This window comes from Myotis yumanensis, unplaced genomic scaffold (genome assembly GCF_028538775.1).
Source record: "Myotis yumanensis isolate MYYU_CA2020_CCGP unplaced genomic scaffold, mMyoYum1.0.hap1 SCAF_12, whole genome shotgun sequence".
NCBI classification, from domain to species: Eukaryota; Metazoa; Chordata; class Mammalia; order Chiroptera; family Vespertilionidae; genus Myotis; species Myotis yumanensis.
In genome coordinates, this window is record NW_027223763.1 from 29,281,513 (window position 1) to 29,304,228 (window position 22,716).

The 22,716-nt window shown below is 49.2% G+C and overlaps 2 protein-coding genes across 7 annotated transcripts in view; one reads left to right on the plus strand and one right to left on the minus strand.

Annotated features, from left to right (window-relative positions):
- Window positions 1-107: 107 nt before the first annotated feature.
- On the minus strand, window positions 108-22,459 carry PHF24 (PHD finger protein 24). 6 transcript variants are annotated; one of them, XM_070431299.1, is made up of 9 exons: window positions 22,264-22,459; window positions 9,744-9,795; window positions 9,414-9,632; window positions 8,564-8,749; window positions 6,516-6,594; window positions 6,007-6,212; window positions 5,500-5,660; window positions 5,126-5,221; window positions 108-4,800 (listed from the first exon to the last, which is right to left on the minus strand). In XM_070431299.1, exons 2-9 carry the CDS (start codon window positions 9,789-9,791, stop codon window positions 4,704-4,706), a joined length of 1,092 nt encoding a protein of 363 aa, XP_070287400.1. In that variant the 5' UTR covers window positions 9,792-9,795; window positions 22,264-22,459; the 3' UTR covers window positions 108-4,703. The 6 variants fall into 6 exon arrangements, with proteins under 6 accessions (XP_070287400.1, XP_070287399.1, XP_070287397.1 ...); XM_070431298.1 differs by lacking the exon at window positions 22,264-22,459 and adding an exon at window positions 16,887-17,342; XM_070431296.1 differs by having other exon boundaries at window positions 9,414-9,795.
- Window positions 21,970-22,716, plus strand: part of SPATA31F3 (SPATA31 subfamily F member 3) — a 71,596-nt gene continuing 70,849 nt past the window's right edge. The window contains exon 1 of the transcript XR_011473398.1: window positions 21,970-22,059. The gene's annotated coding sequence lies outside the window, so the exon portion shown is untranslated. The remainder of the gene's footprint in view (window positions 22,060-22,716) is intronic.

Below are 22,716 nucleotides of genomic sequence, written 5' to 3' on the forward strand. Positions count from 1 at the left end.
GCTCCGGTCTTAGACTCAGACTCAGGAATTGGCCAATGATAGGAAATCACACAGAAACTCACCAGATGCCCCAAACAATAGGAAACAGGAAGCTGACATAGCATCACAATCTCTTTATTATGATTTCCACTGTGTTCACCCCCTGGAGCATCAGCTCCTTCTAGAGTGAAAGCTGAGCGTGGGGAGGAGCATGCAGCTGGGATGATGTGGAGACAGGGCTTGGGGATGTTCCCCTCAGCTACTGTCAAGTTACCTTCCTCAGAGAAGCACATAGGAAGGGCATGAAGGACCACAGGACATAGGATCCCCCACTGTTACTCGAGTGCTCTCAGAACCCACCTCACAAGCCTGAATTTGGCTGAGAGACAGAGCATCGGCCATCTTTCAAAGGAGGCTAAGATATGGAAAGGCCTTGATACTTATACCTTGTTCATGTCCGTGGACACACCAACCCATTCTGTACACACTGTGATTAGGCTTCTTGGTGGCCCAGACCAGACCTTTCACCGTCTCCATGATCTGGGTCGTCAGGGCATGTGGCCCAGAGGGAACAAGGTTTTCCTTAGTGCTAGTTGGGTCTAGTGGAAATTCTATAAGCTGTTTTTGAAGGTTGCCAAAAGCAGTGGCAGCAGGAAAGCAACAGCAGGGAAAGTGCCCCGTCCAGGCATGTGCATTAGTATCCTCCACTCAGGGGGATCTCTATTGTCTAGGCTGCAGGAAAGAGCCCAGAGAGAGATCCTGGGCAAATTCAAACTAAATGGCCTGGAGAAAGTAGCAGTGTTATTCCACTGTAATAGAGGGGTGAACAGGGTGCGGTTACAGGTGCTGCCAGGATGTCCTGAAATTGTGGCATCAAGGTTGTTCTGCCTCATAGCGCCTTTACTCTGCTGGTTGGAAGAGGACATGCTTGCAGGGCCACTAGAGCCTGCTACCAGTCCTACCTGGAGGTTACTCTTGGCTCTGGGGTGGTCAGGGCTGGGCTGGGGCCCTGCCAGACAGCTTCTGCTGAGCTTCCCTCTTGGCTTTAGGGCTTCCTGGCATCACTCTTACTAAAGCTGTGAGACCTGCAGTGGTTGAGTTTGTGCTTTGGCCTAAGAGGCCCAGGCACAATCCTGGGCTTACCCCCCGTGAGGTGTCCTCTTCCCAGGCAGTTTGATTCTGTGCTTCCCATATTGGTGATAGGAATGGGGGAACCCCCAGAGTTGGCCACTCAAAAAAGGCCAGGGTGACATCCCACAGGGAGCACCAGGGCCAGAAAGGCCAGTGTCAGCCCTGCAGCCCCGGTCACTCGGGCTGAGGGCAGGAAGAGGCAATGTGCTCATGGCTTTGGCTGTGGCTGTCCTCGAAGGAAGAAGAGCACTTGAGAGTGGGTCAGTACCTAGGAGTGAGGGAGCTGCTCCATCCCTGGGATCCAAAGCGATCATTGCTCAAAAGTGTAGAGCCTGGATCTGTTGGGGAAGGCTGGTCTTAGCACAGGAAGCCACGGAGCAGACCTAGAGACATCATGTGGCCATAGCTACTGTCTCAGCTGACCCTCTGTTGCTGCAGCTTCATTGTGTCATCCAGAGGTCCCTGTCCTTAAATTTGAGCATGGGGAAGAGGACGGTTGGGTGAAAAACAGGCCTAGGGCAGATGGTTTTCAGAGGAGCATATATGTAACTCCAGCTTCTCTTGGTGGGCGGAGGGGGGAGTTCTTGGGAAAAGCACTGATCTTAGTTTTGGGCTGCCAAGAAAAGACTGAAACATTTTCTCTTATCCTTATTAGAGTCAGACAGCAATTTTTGTGCTTGGCAGAATTTCAGACAGTCACAGTGATGAAAGGGCTTGAAAAGGATAGAGAATTGAGTTCACTAGGTTGATAAAAGGGCTCCATGGATTAGGACACTACAAAGGGAGATCCTGAGCAGGGGCTGGGGTGGGGCTTCTGCAACGCCGGACGGGGAGGACTATGGAACCTCTCCTTTGGTAAAACATTAGATGCCTACAGAGAAGAAGCTGGTTGCTTTTCGATGCTTTTCTGCTTCCTGGGACTCCTGTGGACGGGGGACTCTACCTTTTGCTGCGGGCAATGTCCCTTGGGCCCTCTGCAGCATACCCCTACCAAGGAAGCTTGCTGTCCTGGAATAGGGAGAGGTGATCCCAAATGGGCCTGATCCTGTGGTGGAAGAGCTCTGGGGTCTGCTTAGCCAGGCCTAGGGATCCAGCTAGCCTGACATGGCCCATGGTCTTTCACCACTCACCCATGGAAAGCTAGAAGCTGCATCTCCAGAGAGACAGGCATCCCCTTGATCTGTAAAGGTCAGGGAACAAGAGGGTAGACTTCTAGTCCCTGTGACTGATGATGAGGCAGGAGAAAAAAAGCTGTCAGTTCTCAAAGTCCAGAGTGTGTCTTTACTCAAAGTGCCCTGTCCACGAGATCCAGCAGCCCAAGGCCATTGATGTAGAAAGTGATTTGCCAGGAGAGTAAGCAGGAGGCCCTGCGCTTAATGTGCTTTAATCTTCTTAGGCCTGGCTGCTTCAGATGCAGTCCTTTAGCCTGAGTCATGTGCTTTCTCTTTCTTTTGCCTGGGCTGAATAATGACCCCTCCTACTGATCAGTCCTGAGAGTATGGGTAGGAAATATTTACAAAAACCTGTGGGTTTTGGACCTGGCCAGTGTGTTCGTTCAGTGGTTAGAGCATTGGCTTGCACACTGAAGGGTTGTGGGTTCAATTCCCAGTCAAGGGCTCGTACCTGGGTTGCAGGTGCAATCTCTGGGCCCAGGCAGAGCGCGTTTGGGAGTCAACCAATCGATGGGTCTCTCTTACATCAATGTTTCTCTCTCTCTCTCTCCCCCCGTCTCTTCTACTCTAAAAATAAATGGAAAAAATATCCTTGGGTGAGGATTAACAAAAACAAAAATCAATATAAAAAAAAAAGCTGTGGGTTTTGAATTTTCCAGGGTCATACACACAAACCCAGTCTCATCTTCTATCTGTCTCATTTTAGTCCTAAATGATCCAACCCCAGAAGCTTCTCACCCTGCTTCCAGGTCAGGCAGTTTCTTCCGGAGACCATATACCAAACTCCTGGTTGTGGCTCCCCCCCTTTCCTCTAAACACCACAACACTGAGCTGTATGCGGCTGCTTTTGTAAACACCTAATTTAGTACAAATTACTTGAGCAATGGAGATATGTTGGCTTCTGCATATAGAGCCAGCCCCCTCTCAAATAACTCTTGGTAGTCAGATCTGGCAGCAGCATAAACCTGCCATTAGGTTGGAAACAGAAACCTGAGCCCAAGGACCAGGGCTGACCCACAACAGGCACTGACTTGAGAACTTAGGAAGGATTGTTGGGGCTTGGAGGCCAGGCTTGGTGGCCTTGTGGCAGCCTCTGCTTGTCCCCAAAGGTCTCCCATTCTAGGCCCAGGCCTTATCCTGGTGGAGAAGAACATGTAGCAAACAGTGGGGAGAAGTAGCAACTCAGGCCGTATCTCAGGGATGGGGAGAAAACTGAGTCCTTCTGGGAGGCTTTGCTGGAATTTTATCTGCTTAAGAGAGCTGAGATGCAAATCCTCCTCTTCGGTCCAGCCTCTTATCCTCTTTGCCAGGGCGGTTGAAAGAAGTCCCTCCTCAGAGTTCCTGTGGAGCTGTTCTTTCTTGGTCTGTGCAAGAGGCTGGCTCTGTTCTCCACACAAAGGTCTACAGTCGAGTTGAGCTGGAAGGACGGAAAAGCATGAGCCTTCGCCTCTTTTCTCCCATCCAGACCTTGTCCTCACTGGAGCTCAGGCTGCAGGTCTCCCTGGTAGGTAACTTGGGTGAAGCATCTAACACAGAGGGCTGTGACTCCTGCCATCATACTTATTCCATTCAGGCCCCCTGGGCTCTGGGCCGTGAGCTCACATCTGAAAAACAAGGGCCGGGATGGCTCACCTTGGTTTTTGACAGCTCTTCTAAAGACTTTTAAAGGACTTGAATGACCTGGCTGAGACGTTCCTAGACTTCTGGGTCCCTGGGAGGGACTGTCTCCCCCTTTTCTAATTAAGACTCCACAGACTCGTTACCTTCTCTGTTACCAGGAATTGGAATTTAAGTAAATCATGTGCTGAAGTGCAGTGGTGGTTTGTAACCATTTCCCACCCCAACACCCCTGAGGGACATAGCACACACCCACTAGAACAGTGGCTCAGCACAGGAGGGATTTTCAATGGGGGAAAGGGAACCTGTCAGCATCTCCAGGACAGCATGTGGGTCTGATATGCCCCTTATTAAGAATCGCTTGGCCAGTGTCTTATCTAATGGAATTGGAACTGGCCAATAGAATGGGGTGAGTCAAGACCCCTCATCTATACCAGTGGCTTCACAAAGGAACTTTGGTCCTTTTAAACCAAAAGAACCAGGTCTCTGAAGGCATGGGCTGCAAGGGGTGAGTGTGCAGGCATATACATGTGCAGTGGTGGGTCCAGTCTATCATGTGGAGGTGGGTGCGAGTGTCCAGGACTGGGTGCTGCCACAGCTCCCAGGGCTTCTCCCTGTGGCAGTGCGTTTACTGCCTCTGTTGTGAGGGGAATGGTGATTTCAGTGCCATAAAGCTTGGTGGAAAACTGAGATGCTGGCAGTGCTCCATCCTCCTAAGCCTCAGTACCAGAGGTTGGTGGGGGAGAGGGAGAAGGGAAAGGGAGAGAACGCCACTGTCCCAGAATTCAGCTTCTCTGCTCCATGCTATCCTGGGGGTTTCAGGTGAATGGCTGTGCTGTTCGGGCGGGCAGCCAAGATGTAGATGACATTCTCCCGCAGGAAGGTAGGCCAGTCCACAGATCTAGAATAGAATCCAAGGGCAGGTTTGTGAGGCTGTTGCAGAGCCCGGAGGCTCATGTGACCTGATCCCAGTGCCAGTGCGGCTTGAGTTGGACAAAACTCCGGGAGCCCTGGGTTGTGCCTGACATGGTTATGGCCAACTGTGCTTCCAAGCTGACAGACCAGCTGGCAGGCCCTAAGGATCCGTGGTCAAATGTGCCCTCCTGGAGCCTGGTTTTTAAGGTGGGCACTTACTGTTCGGGGGTGACAATGGGTAATGCCCTCTCTTACTTGTGTGTGTTGGGTGGTTGGGGGAGCACACAGCCAGTTGAGGGGATCCCACTCACCTGGATTCACGCTCTGTGGGCATCAGGGCCTTGTCCTGACTCTTGCTGCTGCTGCTGGCTGGGCTGCTGTCTGCTATGGGACCCACATGGCTGATGCTGTTGGGCATAAGGGCATTGGAGTGAAAAGCCGGGCCCCTCCCAAACTCTGGTGAACCCGTGTGCACGTCTAGGCTTTCTGATATGGGACAACAGTTTGGAGTAGAGACGGCCCCAGGCCTTGGCCAGTAGGGGTCACTGTCCTCTGTCTAATGCACAGGAGGAGCCTCTCCTGGCTGTTGGCAGGCGAAGCCGGGAGGTACATTTCCTATTCATGGCCACTTGGGCGGGAAAGGAGGAGGGTATGTCGTGGGGGCAGGGATTGGTAGGGAGCGGACCTGACGCTGGAGGAAGGAGCCTCTGGGAGGTGTTTGTGGAACCAGGAGTGCCGTGCACGGTGGCACTCTGCCTCACTGATGGTGCTCCCACTGCCCCAGGCCAGGAAGGTGGCCCGGGCTCGCTCCCGCTCCTTGACTGTCAGAAGCCTTAACAGAGAGTTCTGAGGAAGAAGAGACAAGTTAAGATCTGGGAGGTAAAAATATTTTGTAAACTGTCAAGCCACAGAGAATTTTACCTCCATTACCACCTCTGCAACCTCCCTTTGCGGCAGCCCAGAGCCTTTCTGGTAACACCAACATTCGCGGTGGGGTCCAGTGCAGACCAGTCTTCCTTGGGCAGTTTCCTCGGCCTAGGCACTGGGTCACCTGCCACTGGATGGAACCTGAGCCTTTTTCTGGTACTGGTCCCTACTCAGAGAGTACCCAGTGTTCCCCCAACCTGCCCAGCATGCTTCCAGGTGTCTGTCACCCAGTATCCCATAGACATTCACCTCAGTTGGCCCTTACCTGGGGACGCAATTGCTGCAGAAGTAGGAGGGACTCATGGGACAAGAAGTCAGGCCACTCTATGTGTCCTCGATGTTCAGGGTCCAGGGCTGCAAACTGGCGGGCTGCCTGCTCCTCTTGCTCCTCGCTTAAAGCCCTGTCACTGTCCCCCCGCTTTGCTGCTTGGTGGCGGTAGCGCAGGAAGTCCTCCCGCGTCAGAGAGCAATCTATGGGGAGGCACCACATGCTAGCCATGCCCACTCCTTCCTCATCCTATGGGGCACCTCCATTCACCTCTAGGGTACCCTCCAGAGCCCCTGTATCCACAGCTCTTGTAGAGTCTTTATCTCCCATCACTGGAATGACTCAGGCTGTGGCTGGATGTGGGTGCCCCTGCTGGCCAACAGCTTGGGAACAGGGACCTATTTACCCCTTAACCCCCAAATTCCACGATATTCCTTTCATCCTGGAAAGTATGATGGAGAAATCAGCCCAGCCCCTCTCTATCCAGCAGCACCATCCGGCCTTACCAGGGATGACTTTACACTGCTGAAAGGTCTCTGTGAGGCTATACATCTCCTCCTCAGTTAGCAGCAAGTTGAGATTGTTCTGAGAAAAAAGAAAAGGAAGAGCTGAGTCAGTGGCCACATAGGCCAGTAAGAAAGAAAGGCCAAAGATCCAGAGAAATGGAAACAGTATTTCAACTGGAGGGCAATTCTGAGATCGTGTAAACCTAGTCTCTCATTCACAATCAAGGAGAAAGGGGAAAGGGCTTGCTTAGAGTTGCTCAACTGTGGGGCAGGGTCTTCCCCAGAACCAGGTATCCTGACTCCAGACCCGAGTCCCTTTTACTAAAACAGTTATTTAAAATTATTTTCTGAGGTACTCTGGCAGTGCCTTAGGAAGCTATGGCAAGCGAGAACATGGACTAGAAAGTGGAGTTGTGAATCCCTGGCCCCGTCCACCAGAGAAGCTCCATCTTTATCCATTTTAGGGAACTGGCTTCTATGTTAGATGGTGCTCAAGGGTATTTTAGCTTAAAATAATGTTAACTGTAACTCTGCTCCTAATGGGTTGTATCACTCCAAAGTGGTTTTGAAAGAGATGCCATTATGACAAAGTTCCTAGAATCAAATGAGGTTTTTTTTTTGTGGTGCCATAGAAGTTTTAATTCCAAAAGAGCACTGATGTGTTATTTTGTTAACATTCATTTACAGTATCACAGTCTTTAAAATATCAAAGATTCTTTCTAGTAGGTTATTTCCCTCCTCCCCTAAAATACCAGCAAAGAATAGGAAGCAGACATTTCATGAATATTCATTTGTGCATTTCATAAAGAACTCAAACCGTTCTTTCAGTAAACACATTGAGAACGTTGTATATGCTGGGCACAGTGGTGTGTAACACTGTGAGATGTGCACTAAGGCTGGAGTGTAGCGTATGTGTGTGGGGAGAGCAGGAAGGAATGATAAAAGGGAGGGGAGGTAGGCAGAAGCCTGGCTATGATACTTCAAATACCCTTTATTGAACCCCTCAAATTGGGCCTTTATTCTGAGCGCAAAGGGGAGTCACTGAAGGGTTTTGAAGTGTAGAGTGCAATGGTGAAATTTTTGACTGCTGTGTGAAAAATGGATTAGAGGGGCAAAGCCTGGAGGCATGGAGAGCAGTTAGGTGGCTGTATATAGTATAGATGAGCGGCTAAACTAAAGCGTGAGAATGGAGAGAGTTGAGAGGTATTAGGAAGTTGGATCAATAGGACCTGTTGACCTACTAGATGTGAGGAATGAAAGAGAGAAATAAGTTGGGATTGGTAACTGGGAAGTAGGGTGAAGTGGTATTCACAGAGATAAGAAATGGAAGGAGAACAGGTTTTAGGAGAAAGATAAGTTCATTTGGGGGCATGTTGAATATGAAGTACATTTAAAGCATAGAGATGAATATAAGTCCAAGAGACAGAGAAAATTTAGTTTTGGACACACAGATTTGAGAATCATTAGTGTTTAGATCAGCGGTTCTCAACCTGTGGGTTGCGACCCCTTGGGGGTTGAACGACCCTTTCACAGGGGTCGCCTAAGACCATCGGAAAACACATATATAATTACATATTGTTTTTGTGATTAATCACTATGCTTTAATTATGTTCAAGTTGTAACAATGAAAATACATCCTGCATATCAGATATTTACATTACGATTCATAACAGTAGCAAAATTACAGTTATGAAGTAGCAACGAAAATAATTTTATGGTTGGGAGTCACCACAACATGAGGAACTGTATTAAAGGGTCGCAGCCTTAGGAAGGTTGAGAACCACTGGTTTAGATGGTGGCTAGAGGAGGCCAGGGATGTTGCTAAAAATCCTACAATGCACACAGCTCCCACAACAAAGAATTATTGTGCATAAATCTCAGCAGTACTGAAGTAGGGAAATCCTGTCCTAGCTCTAGGACCCTTATATCTACTATTGGGACACTCTTCGGGTCACTGCCTAGAAACCGGTGTTCTAAGACTGGACCTCCAGAAAAAGCGCCATGTCCTTGAGGTGCAGCAGCCCACGGCCCCTGCATTCCCGGCTCACACAGTAGTGGCAGCTCCAGCCTGTTTCCGTGTGTGCCATCTCGGTCACCTCTGCTGCACCGTCTCCTTGGATGTAGCCCATGCGACGCAGGCAGCCATCATGAAAAACCCTGGTGCAGACCCTGCATGGGAAGAGGCTCTCGGCCGTCCAGACCTCACAGACATCACACATCTCATCATTGACGACCTGGGGAAAGATGGCAGGAATGAACGGGGACGTGCAGCAAGATCCTCCGGCCACCAAGCGCAGAGCTACCCATATAGGGCTGAGTCTCCCTGGAGCAGCCTAGAGAAACAGCTCCAACTGGAGGCAGTGTTAAGGCAGTATTTCTCATCTTGTCTCTGGAAGACAAGAACCAGCAGGCTCTTCCAGCTGCTCAGGCCTGTGTGACCATGTTTCTCAACAGGAATGCTACTACCATTTTTGGAAAGAATAATCTGTTGTGAGAGATTGTCCCAGGCATTGCAGGACACTTAGCATCCTGATTTTCTTGGCACCAAATACCAGTAGCAACTCCCACAGTTACTGTGACCTCCCCATACTCTCCCCACCCCACTAATTTCCAAATGCTCCCTACACGGGGTAGTACTATCCCTAAGGTGGGAAGGCTGGCAGAAGACCTACCATGGTAGCAGTCCTTGTCACCTACTGCCTCAAGTCTTTCACTAAGACTAATCCAGAATGTAACTAACAATTTTATTCTTGTGGAAGAAATTCAAAGATGGTTCTAGAGTGAATGCCATCTTTCTGGTTTTGAGTCTCACTTTAACCATACCCAGGCCTCCCTGTCCTGCTTCCTGATCCTCAGAAGGTCTAAAACTTGGTGAATCTTCCCTAACTGGACACTCACAGGCTCTCTGGGTTCCAAGCAGATATCTGGAGGCTTGTCATCATCCAGCTTCCGGGTTGGGCGGATGAAGGCAGGAGGGGTAAAACGATTGTTCCTGTCAAACTCCTCAGGTTCCACTCCACGCCCATCTCGGAGCCTCTCCCAGGCTGCACGGTTGCTGCTGCTCTCTTCTTGGAGCACGGAGGTGCTTGCCTCTGCTTCTTTCTCCTCCTGCACCTCCTGGACAGAGCCCTCTACAGTGTCATGGTGGGACCCTGGAAGCTCACCTGTGCGTTGGTTGGAAGGCCTGTCCCGCAGCCCATCCTTGAAAGCAGACACGGCCAGGCTCACCTTCTGCACCTGCTCCACTGTCTGCCGCTTGGACATCAACACCCCCATGGCTCTGTGAGCAAAAAGCAGAGGGGCCCGGACTCAGCTAATGGCTGACCATGTTGAGCCAATCAGTTTCAAGCATTTACTTAAGTGGCAAATGTTATTAAATAGTTTCTCTCTCTCTCTCTCTTTCTCTCTCTCTCTCTTCCTCCCTCCTCCCTCTCTCTCTCTTTTAGAAGGAGAGTGGAAGGGAGGGAAGGAGAGAAACATTGATGTGAGAGAGACATATCAATATGTTGCCTCCTGCACGTGCCCTGACTGGGTGGGATTAGACCTGCAACCCAGGTATGCGCCCTTGACCGGGAATTGAACCTGTGACCCTTAGTATGTGGACTGATGTTCTAACCACTGTGAAACACAGGCCAGTGCAGTTTCTTTCTTTTTTTTTTTTTTTAAACTCAGTAGTAGTGGGGTGGAAAGAGCAATTGTTAAGGAGTCAGAAGACCTTGGTGCTACTTCTGACTGGTCTTGTGACTTGGTTTTCCCCCCCCATCTATGAAATGAGGCTCTTTGCTCACTGTACTTCATAGGGCTGTCATGAAGATAACATTAGTTTATGGGCTTACCTGTGCTTAGTAGACTGGGAAGCACAATGGTATTTCTATCATCTGTCCTGTCCCAAAGCCAATTAGGTTCAGGGATCCCAGGCCTCCGCTACTTTGAGGTAGTTGGAGACCTCAGAGCCCAAGTCTCTCTTCTGCCCCACAAGATGACCCAAGGCTTAATGTAAGACTACAGCAACATATTTCAGCCTTCTGATTTAAGGGAAGCTCCTCCAGTAAGAGCTGTGCACAACCCACCCAGGGATAATCCACATCAAATGCCTACTTTTTGAGTCAGAATGAATGAACTCCTATTTCCAGAGGATTCCCGAATAGGTAGCCAGGAAACGCTACCATGTGGTCAAAGTCACAAACTCTCCTTTGCCCCCTAATTAATAGCTGTGCCTCTGTAGGGGTCTGTTTATCTCAGCCCACCCAACAACTGGCCCATGACAAGCTCTAAGGTGCTTCTCACATTTGTGAGGCTTCATTAATGTCACTCCCACATTTTTCTGCTTTGATTTTTCTGAACCTTTCAAGAAAGGTCCATATCCTTTACAGGTTAAAAAGTAACGTCATCCCTGCTCTTCCTCTGCAGAGCATGGCATTGGAAAGTGAGGGCGCATTGCAAAGCTGTTTGCTATTTCCCAGCCTGAGGGGCCTTAGTGGATTCAGCGGGGCGGGGGGGGGGGGGGGTGCTTGTTCTACGTAAAGTGGAGCAGGGTCCATTTTAGCCTTGCTCTCTAACCATTATAATCAAGGCTTATTGAACAGTACTTTGTGCAAGGCACTAACCACTCATCACAGGAAACAGAAGACAGGAGAAGTCTTGCCACTCAAGCTACTTAATATTAAATCTCAAAGAAGAATAAGACAAAGTGCTGAAGTGCTTAAACGAAGGTGAGACCACACTACTGGGAGCCAGCGTGGATCCTGAAGGATGGGTCAGAAGTTACCCTCTGTTTGTGGGAAAAGGTGACTGAGGGTAGGAGAAAAGCTTAGGGCCAATTAGAAAGCTATTATAATAGTCCAGGCAAGATGTAGAGGGTTTAAACGGAAATGATGGCAGCAGCAATGATGATGACTAAGTGTATTTGATACCATGTAAATAGAATTGGAGAAACTTAGGAATAAAATAATTGATTGGTCAAGGGTAAAGAGAGAGAGGGCAGTTTTATATTTACTTCCCAGCTTTATTGAGATATAAGTGACATATAACATTGTGTAAATTTAAGGTGTACAATGTGATGATTTGATACACACACACACACACACACACACACAGGGCCCAGTGCACAAATTCATGCACCTTGAAAGGAACTGTGGGCCACAAGGCTGCGGTGGGCACAGGGGCGGGTCTCGGCCCATCCTCCAAGCCCCAGCCCAGCCCCTCCTGCTATGGCCCCTGGTCCCCTGTATGCCGGCAGCCTTGCTCCCGCCTCTGCTCCCATGCGCTGACAGCGCAGGCCGCTCACACCACTGAAGGCACAGAGCGATTGGGGCCAGCGCCAGCAGCGGGTGTGAGCGGGCCGGCGCTGTCAGTGGGTGCAAGTGGCCGCTGCTGCCCCAATCGCCCTTTAGGAGCAGGGGGAGGTGGAGAAGCCTTCAGGAATGATCAGGGCTGGCAGCCGCTGCTTGCTCCCGCTGATGGCGCCCAGTGATCAGGGCTGGCGCTGGGCATCAGCAGCCGGTGCGTGTGGGGCCAGTGCTGGCAGCAGGCGCAAGCACCAAGTGGGACTGTGGCGTGTGGGAGCAAAGAATTTTCAGGAACCACCAGGGGCTCACCCGGAAGACAGCGACCGGAGCCCCGCCTTGGTCTGGTGCCCTTGCTCACCTGCTCCACCATCCCGCCGTGGCCAATGCCCGCCATGTTTTGTGCACACCCCCTGGTGGTCAGCACACATCATAGCTACCAGTTGTTGGGTTGTTCCGCCGTTTGGATTATTGGCATATTAGCCTTTTATTATATAGGATTGTGAAGTTTTACTATAATAATGTTACTTAGCACATCTTTTACCTCACATAATTATTATATTGTTGTTATGGTGAGAACATTAAAGTTGAACTCTTATTGCAACTTTCAAGTATATAATACAACATTGTTAACTGAAGTCATCATGCTGTACCTTAGATCCTGGAACTTACTCATCTTGTAACTGAATGTTTCTACCCTTTAGCCAGCATCTCCCCATTTCCCCCGATCCCCCAGTCCCTGGCAACCATCTGTTTCTATGAGTTCAATGTCTTTTGATTCCGCATATAAGTGAGACTATAGAGTATTTCATTCAGTCTTCCTCTGTCTGACTTATTTTTTAAAATAATTTTTATTGAATTTATTGGGGTGACATTGGTTAATAAAATTATATAGGTTTCAAGTGTACAATTCTTTAAAAATGTGACCTAATGAGGGTATCCAGCCAGGGTGGGGTTGAGGGTTTGGGGTGGAGAGGAAGGCACATGTGTATGTTAGAGCTTTTGTGGAGGCTATGGACCTAGGAGATTCTTGAAGAGGAAGGGCCTATGTTCCCCTCACAAGCACAGCTGTGCTCTATAGTTAGGTGGGAAAGCAAGTCCCAACAGGCAGTGAGAAGAGCAGGAACAGGCACGACACACCAAGAGGGACAATGCAAAATGACACGCAACCTTCACTGCAGACCTTCCTCATGATCAATTACTATTTCCAAGGCCACAATATTTTCCTCAGAAACCTTTTGTGGTATGTTTTTCAAAATTTTTAACTGTGACCCATAGCAAGAAATGTAGTTTATGATGTGACCCTGTACACACATAGTTATAAACACATGTTCATAGATCTGAAACTGAACCCAAACTTTTGTGAAACAATCCTACTTTTACTATGCGTGCTGTTCTCTGAGATTTTCTATCTCCTCTATTCTATTTCATTAAAAATAACCCTGATAGTGACTCTAAAATGATTTCATGACTTGCTAATGGGTCTGGACTTGCAATTTGAAAAAAACACAGCCTTAGGATCATTTTACATTTTTGATTAGAGAACTACACTTTTGTTGTTAATCCTCACCCGAGGATACTTTTTCCATTGTTTTTAGAGAGAGTAGAAGGGAGGAAGGGAGGGAGGGAGAGAGAGAGAGAAAGAGAGAGAGAGAGACAGGGAATGTGAGGGAGACACACTAATTGGTTGCCTCCCACACGTGCCCCAGCTGGGGTCGAGGATCAAACCTGCAACCCAGGTACATGCCCTTGGCCAGGAATTGAACCCGCAGCCCTGTCGTCCGCGGGCCGATGCTCCAACTAATGAGAAACACCAGCCAGGGCTACACATTTGTCTTTTGATTTAAAGATGGTTACCTATAAAAGACAAGGACAACATTGTGGGGTATAAGGTAACTTTCCTCCTGGCGAAAGTGATATAAGAACAGAATTCTCAAGCTTGTCTTAAGAATCTATGTGGTTAGGAGGTCTAGCTGAGGTGGACAGCTACTAATATTACTCTTTGAAGAAAACCCTACTCTATGAAAGGCTGATCTTCTGCCCTTTAGACATATTTAAAATAATGTTTATTAGGGAATTGTCTACAGTTATTTAAAGGTGGAAACAACCTCAACAGGAATGCAGTCTAGAGCAATGATTCTTAAGTGGTGAACTGGGCAGGTGGGAGGTGTCTATAAGAAACTCCCGGTTCCCTGGCCAGTGTGACTCAGCTGGTTGAGCATCCTCCTGTGAACTGAACGGTTGTTGGTTTGATTCCTGGTCAGGGCACATGCCAGATTGCAGGTTCGGTCCCTGGTTGTGGGAGGCAACTGATCTATGTTTCTCTCTCATCTCTCTCTCTATTTCCCCCCCTTCATTTCTCTCTAAAATCAAAAAAAACATTAAAAAAAATAAAGAAACTGCCAGAGGAGGGGGGATAAATGAGTGAATTGAAAAGCACATCAATTATGTGTTTGGAAAACAAATATTAAAAGCCATTACCCCCCTTCTTTTGAAACATGCTCTGTAATACAGCGGATATTTACAGTATCTTCTTGGCTGTTGGGGATATATAGAAGGTACTAGCTCCCTAAATAGTTTGGGAAGCCCCTGCCAGAAGTTGTATCAGAAGTTCAGGGAGCAGTCATCACATTTATGTTTATCAGCAAGAAGACATGGGTTGGGAAAAAAAAGTTCAAAAAACACTTATGTGGAGACCTGGAATAACCATATACAATTCACTTTTCCAAGACTGATTCAGTGGAGGAAAATCAATGGTATGCTTTTGGTTCTTACTGGCTTTTTCAGATAATGTGTAATAAGAGTTCTGAACAAAGACTAGCCAATTAGAAGGGTTACTCTGAAAGTGAACTGACTTATTAATAGTGTATCAGCAAACTAACCACAGATATCCCCCAACACAATGTGATCTTGCTACAATCATTATTCTCTGTCAGGATAATGCAAATCACTATTAAGACATCTCAGTTGTTTGTCATGATGTTGCAATGATGTTGGGTTTATCCTTAAAGTAATTTCAATGAAGACTGAAGATGACATCCACCAGCAAAACTAACAAACATAAACACAAATAAAAAAGGACTTTCTAGTCCTAACCACAGGATCTTGGAGTACTGCTCTTCATTTTACCTGAGACGGTTCGATTTTCTAGGCCCATAATGCAGATAATACAGAGCAGAACCATTAAAAAGAAACCATAAAAATCCAAACAAGATACCAAGTCATTTGAATGGACATGGCTTTAATTTTGATATAAATTGTGAGGACACAACAAAATTAGGCTTCAAAACTGAGGCTATAATCCTCAATGCTTAACGGAGAGGCTCAAACCTGTATACAGAAGACACCTTGACTAACAGCAAAAATGTGCTGAAATATTCACGATGTGTACCATCAGTGTTTGAGAAATTGACAACATCAGGTCTAATTTCCAGAGAAACAAGTGGTAGTGATTAGCGATGGGAAAAACACATGCCTGGTGAGAAAAACCTGGCCTCTCCTGTGCTGGAAGAAATCCTAGGAAGAAGAGAGGGTTAAAAGGAAATCAAGTTACAAAGGTCCCATAAATTATACCTAATGATTACTTGTTTGGCTGGTGGGTATAATTGGGGCTTTCTGCCTCCCTAACAAGGATGAAAGGGATAAAAAGACATTGTCCTAAGAATGCTATGACTGTCAGAGAATTTGTGGTATCTAGGGAAGGCTTGGAAAAACCCTCAGGGGGCAGGAGCAGGTGGTGTGAATGGCAGAAGGATAAGAAGGCAGAAGGTAGAATAGGGCTGTCTGATCTGGAGGAAATGAAAATAGATGACAACCAGAATCTTTCTTCGGGTAAGAGAAGTCTGTCTAGATGTATTTGTCAGGCAGTGAGGCATATGTGTGCAGCTTGGAATGTGTGCGCAAGACACGCCCATTCTCCGCAGAGCCCGTGCTTACACCGGCAGTGGGATTATTTATAAGGGCAACGTGGAGGGGATAGGAGGAGGAGGAGCTGCTCCACAGCCAGAGCTGGTAGAGAAATAGGAAGGCCATAAAGATTCATAGCTGTGATGAGCCTGGGGCACAGCCTTCCTACTGGGCAGGAGTCTCCACGCTTGGCATGCGGCTTGCTCGCTTTCAGCTGATTCTTGATATGGGAATGGCAGCTGTTTGGAAAAGGCTCAAAAGCAACTAAAAGTGATTGCTTGGATGGTTATGAGGCTTCCCTAGGCAGGAGCGAGACAAAGAAAACCTCTGAGTTGAGGGACAGGAAAACCAACAGAGTGGATTGAGCAGGTGGGAAAAGGAATCCTAGTTTTTCACTGAGACCAAGAGGGAGAAAAATCTAGATGGTTCCCCTGCTTTCCAGGGAGTGGGTGTTCTAGAAATCTTTGTTGGAGTAAATGTTGCAGAGATGATGGGGCAACATAAGTTTATTTGAGATCATGGTATTAGCCGCCTTTTTCTTCCTCAGCGTTGTCCAGAGAGACTGATCTGGCAAAATTTTCAAAACTCAGTTCTAGAAACTGCACAGTCACCAGCTCATTTCATCTACTCTGCTTCCCCAGAGGTGAACCACCCTAAGTAGTGAGTCAGGGCTACTGGGGGTGAGAACAGGTAACCATATAATAGTTATGGGTAATTTCTTTGACAACAGGGTAATTTCTTTGACAAATTCCAGAATTTTGGAATTCAGTCAGTGTCTACAACCACAATGCTAAGAAAAGAGACTCATATTACCAAACTTAATGGTCCCCGGCACTGTGGCCTGGCCCACAAAGGGCAGCTGCCTAAGAGCATGTGCCGGAAGCCCTCGGCTTGGTGTGGGCTGGGTTTTGGCTGGTGACACCTCGCACCACAGCATCTGCCCATAAGATGAAAGCTTCAAGGTATCTGACAGCTGGCTCCAGGGAGCATGTGCCTGAAAGACAGCCTCAGAGAAAGCCACATACCTCACATAGAAGATGACCAGCCACAAGGATACTGAAATACAAGCAGAACCTGGGCCTAAAAATGCAGAACGCACAGGACAGGCTTTAAACTCACTGTGGACATTAACATCTCCCTTGAGACCTTAAACAAAAACCACCAGAAAGAGTCCCCTTACCTTCTGCTGGTCTTTGAGGAAATTCAAGCCCCAAATGGTCTGGCTGTTCTCCAGTGACTAGGTGTGGCTTTAGGAATCCGGTGCCTCACGACCGTGCTCCTGCTCTACTCAGCCATGTTGTTGCTTGGCAGGAGCCTACAGACGTTCAGTTTTCATGTTTTACAGACCCCTAACGGGGTGTACCTGGAACCTCCCTCCATTCGCCGGTGCTCAGCCAGCACTGCAGCACCGGCTTCCGTCAGCCCGGGAAGGCACGGTCATTCCAACTGCACAGGGCTGGCTCTTGAGGGGTCTCCAAGGAGAAGGGCTGAAGAATGAGCAAAGCTGTCTTCCTGCGCTCAGCTCAAGAGAATGAGATGTGAGGGAGGGCCTGTTGTTGTCTAATATTTTCTGAAAGCCCACACGGCTCTAATATACATGAGGACAAAATTATGGCATGATCTTTAGCCTCAGGGGGCCAGGGATGAGTCTTCATGAAAAGCTACAGTGCTAGCTTCCCACAGAAGCAGAGCAGCAGTTAAGGAACAGCACACCATCCGTGATTGGCTGGTGTGACTGCACTTCGCCAGCAGGGCTTTTCAGTAAGATGGAGAGGCACTCCTCGTTCTCTGCGCTGGGGCCCTGGAACACCTATTCAGCCCCAGTTAATGCCCTTATGACACCACGATGATCACAACCTGTTTGTTTGTGGAGTCCACAAATATTTAATGAATGCAGCCTACTCTGTACCAGGCACAAATCAAGCACTGAACTGTCGGTAGAATGACAAACGGAACCTCACTCAGCCTGAGAGTGCAGTGTATGTGTGTGTGTAGGGGGCATAAGTATGGGATTTAAAAAAAAGAGGTGTTGCTTGAGCTAAATTTTGAAATATGAGTGGGAGTTACCCCAGTGGATAAGGGAGAAAAAAAGCATTCCAGGAAGAGGTAAAAGCACATGCCAAGGCATGGAGCTATATGGGGACTCCCATCACGGCTCAGATGGTATGAAGCCAGCTGGGTGCTGAATCGTAATAGGCGAGGAAACCTGCGTTCACATAAGGAACAGCCTAAAGAAATGGTTTGAGATAGTAGGCTTAAAAGTATTTGTTTAAAAGAGCATATAAATGTGATCTTCAGGGAGAAAAGAAACCCCAGAGAATTGGGTTTTCTGCGGTCAGGAAGCGGATAGCTCTGATAAGCCCCAGGGCTGACCACCCAGCAGGAAACTCCTCTTTATAGCCTAAGAGCTGGTAAGAGGTGACTGTAGTGAATCATTGGGGCTTTTCCTTTCCCTCTGGGAGACCCATAAGCCTGATTAGAAGGGAAAAAAGAAAAAGAAAAAAAGAAAAGGGAAAGCAAGCAAGCCAGCCAGCCTACACCCTGTTGTTTTAGTGAGAAAACCCCAGTAACATGAAACATTTCTCACACCAGAGGTTATGTATATAAAAGGGCTTTGTAAATGGTAACATGTTATTCAAATATAAGGTACTGTCATATTATCGTAAGAAGTCAAGAGTGTGGCCAGTTTACTCAAGGTAACGTGGGCAGGGCAATGGTAGGGGGGCTAAGAATGAGCCGCCAGAGGAGGCAGAGAATGGTTGCATTTCAGTGATGCTTGGGAAAAGGCATACGCCACACTGACTCCTGTGGATACTCTGCGAAGCTGTAATTTCCCCCTCACTTTTCTTACTCTTTATAGTAAATGATGAAAGAAATGCAGACTGATTCTATGAGAACTCCTCAAGGGCAAGGAACTCTCATTATTACCTAGCATAGTGCCTGGTAAGTAGTGCACTTAGTAAACATATGTGGTTCTCTGAGGGGATTGCTGGAAGGGAAGGAGGATGGAGGGAGAGGTTATAATGGAAAAAATAATCATGTCTCCAGCTGGACACTGATGGTCTTGGTTTCTTGGTCCAAAGCCGGTAAATAATTCCTGTCAGCACTGGTCATTAAGATTGAGGGGTGGAGTGGATAACGATGTCCCATCAGCAATGAATAAATCAATCTGGAAAGTGAGGGTGGCAGAAACCAAGAGCACTACTGGGAAAAGCATGTGGGACTAAGAGATCATCGATTCTGTAGCTATGAGAAAGGAAACGATTTGCATAAATATGATTCCCTTAGGAACAGGTATACTGAGGGGGGGAATATAGGGAGTAGGGGGAAATGGACTAGGGAAGGTCCTACTATTCATGTTTGAGGAAAAGGAAGCACTGTCAAAAAGATGGCAAATGTGGGAGGAAGAAAATCATAAGAATGTGGTCAGAGAAGATTTGGAAGATTAAAGACTGTCCAGGACATTGGTATACACCTGAGTGAGATTGGTTGGGCCATTCTCTCCCCTTGTCTTACCCTTTGTAAAGATCATTTTTTTTTGTTTTGTTTTTCTTTGAGATGATTAAGGCACCTGGTTACATCCTTCACACCCATTCTGGAATGATTTGGTTTGCAAGCTCATGTTGTGATTAGGGGACAGTTAGACCGTATTCTTAGGAGGCGATATCCAAGGTCCAGTATTTGGGGAGCATCTGGAGCCATCCGGCAAATTTTCCAGGGTTATGAGTGGGTGCGATGCCAAGAGCCCTCAATGAAAAGAACAGTTTAGGAATCAAACTCAAACGACAAATCTCCGAATTGGAGCAAAGATCATATTTGCAGGTTTGCTTCTTCTGATTTCCTTTAAAAAGATATATCCCTGTTATTTTGGTGTCTTAAACTGATGAGAGGGGTTTGAACTGAAAGGGGATTATAAACAGCTCTGTAGTGGGGAGGTGCTAAGATAAACCTTTGTCCATTTACTCCTTGGAGCTGTCCAGGAGGTGCCACACCCAGGCTTCGGGCGGCCATCAGGTTAAAAAAGAAAAGCTAACAATGGGCAAAACAGGTTGTCCCGTTTTCTCACAGGCCTGATCTCTCTTCTCACTATGTGTAACCCCAGCCCGAGGAAGCCACTTCTATTAAAGGAAGATGTCAGTAGGTTTGGGTGAGTGGAAGAAGAGAGGAAGGGGAACAGAAAAGCTCTCTCGGAATGGCTCTGTGGAGAATTCCATTGCTTAGCTTCCGCACAATTCCATTTTTTATTTTTTCATTTTTTTTTGGACAAGAAACTAGTCTATCCTTGATTCCCAAATTCACATCCTTAGGATTCAGGTGGAATGAAAGCAAGACCACAGCTGAGGGGGCAAGATGGGGTGCATTACCATGTCAGATGCAGACCCTTTGCAGTCCCCCAGACAACATTAAGCGTCCTTGGTTCTGCACCTTCCCACCCTCCTCCTCCTCATGCTGAGGCACTATGGGGCACGAGTGTCCTGAGTGGTACCTGTGGACCAGTGTCTGCTGGTGCATGTAGTTAGATGGCCACGGACAGTGGGTCATGCTTCCTAAAAATGATCCTGTCTCCCCTTCTCTCCCTCAAGGATTCTGTAGCTGGGAGGGTTGTCTCAGGTCACTCCATCCTCTGAAGGGTTCCCCTAGTTCTGAGGAGCAAGTCCTGTCAGAGACCACACCCAGAGGCTTCTTCCAAACCCAATCAAGCCCAGAGCCAGCCAGAGGCATCTCACAGTGAGGTTGCCAGTGGAGGAAGCCACACCCTGAAACCTGGAGATTCAGTGGGAATCAGTTCCCGCAGCAGTCTCACCCTGAGGGAAAATCTCCGCATCCTCTTAGTTCATCATCACACTTCCTGAGCATACACGACGGCAAAGCCCCATGCGTGGTGCCTTAATGCAACGTGTTTAAAAACATACATTCTGATTTCTGCCTCTCCCGGATACTTTCCCCCAAATAAACTAAACACACACACACAACAACAACAACAAAACACCACACAGATTTCATGATTCCAAGCTTCGTAACCTTGGGCAAATTGCTAAGCCTCTCTGAGTCTAAAGAGTCTAATGTTTAACAGGAGATAATTTCAAGGCTGCTGTAAGGATTATATAAGGTGCTAAACATCCCTGGTGTAGGATTGGCACCCAGGTGCTCAGGAATCCTACCTCTCCTTCCTTCCCTCCTTCAAAGGCCTTTCCTGCCAGGACCTGCCAGATGCGGTTGTTGCACCTGAGTTTACTTCTCCCTCATGGTCAACGCCAGGGATTCAAATCTCCTTCCTTTGCTTCGGAGGCCTCACTGGTCCTTCCCTTCCTCGAGCCTTGAGCTCTTACAGAAGTTCCTGCCTCCACCGAAATCCAGCTTGCAGCCAACTGGGCTACCACCAAGAGCAAAAATCCTAATGAGGGGCAATGGACAAAGGCAGCAGCCCTACAAGGTCCCCACCTCGGTGCCACCCCGGAGGGACACAAGTTGGGGCACATTCAGTCCGAAGGGCGGTCAAGGCCCAAGTCCTCCGGGCATATGGGCAGTTCCTCCTGGCCAGGATCCCACAGCAGGACCCTCTCCTCCCAGGCATAGGTTCCTTTCAGACAGGTCCCCCTGGAAGTACTGGTCCTCTGTGGGGTCCACCCCCACCGCGCAGGCTTCGGAGGCTCCCGGAGGGTCCCCCCTGTTCCCAAATGATCTTCCACTGGGGCAACTCCAGAGACTACCCATGCCCTCCCGCAGTCACACAGCCGCTCTCTGGGGACGATGCCACGGGCTTCCGCATGGCAGCCAGCGCAGAGCGGCCCTGGGAGTCTCCATTCACCCCGGGGACGCTCCCAAAGGGTGGAGGCAGCAGAAGTCAGGTCTACCCATCCACACAGGGACCCCTGCGGGGCGGCCTCCGCACAGCACCTCCGAGTCCCCCAGGGTCCCCCCGCCCCCGCCCCCGCTTACCCGGACTGTCAGGGTGCGGGACGCGGTCCGGGGTGGCGGACTACACCGCTGGCCGCGCGTCGCCCATGGCCGCTGGGGAGCCGGCGTGCGGGGCGCTGGGTGCTGGGGCCGAGCCGGGAGCCGCGGCGCGGGCGGAGCGCAGGCTGAGGCGGCGGCGGTGCGCGCTCGGAGCACACCCACCCTCCCCGCCCTCCGCCCCGCGCGCCTGCGGGACTGCGGCGCGTGCGCCCGCCGAGACCACCGCGGGGCCGGGGGTGCGCCCGCCCCGCCCCCTGTGCCTCCGGGCTCGGCCCTCGCGGCTCAGCGGCGACCTGGCACCGGGGTGAGGCGCCGGGGGACCGTGGAAAGGCGCCCCCGGCCAGCGCCCGGCTCTGCGGCGCGGGGACTGCGCCAGCGCGGCTGCCCGCGGCAAGGTCAGTGGCCTCCGGGAGGAGGCGCCCCGGGAGGGTCCCGGCCGGGCCGAGGCTGCTGTCAGCGCCCGCCCGCCCGCGCTCGTGGGGCCCGCACCTGGCTAGGGAAGTGGGAGTGACGCACCCGCATCCCCCGTCTGGGCGCCACCTCCCCTCCCAAGTTGCTCACTCGGGCATCCCGGCCTGCCACCCTGGCCGGGCACTCACCTTCGCAGGACGCCCCTACGGAAGGAAGGTCCAAATGAGCGGTCACAGAATGCTGGGCTGGCCCAGCTCTTCCCGGGGCGTTTTCCTAAATTATGGGCCTTTCGTTTCCAAGGGCAGAGCCGTACTGTCTGTAATGTATGTAACCCACTTTTTGCTGCAGCAGCCTCTTCCCTCAGACTATCTGAACAGCCAGCTCGTCGGGAGGCCAGCAGTTCGGTAATGCGTGTAACATGCCCTACCCCAAACTACATGCTCTGACGAGGGCGAGAGAAAAGATCAGGTCATAGAGCCCTAGCCACTAGTCCTAAAGAAATAACTGAAGGCACGTAAATAATATGACAAGAACCCTTTTGTTTAAATTAATTGCATTTACATTTTATACAGACTTTCATTTTCTTGTGCATTCAGTTTCTATATCTCAAATACAATTCACATAATTTTTTTGAACATCTG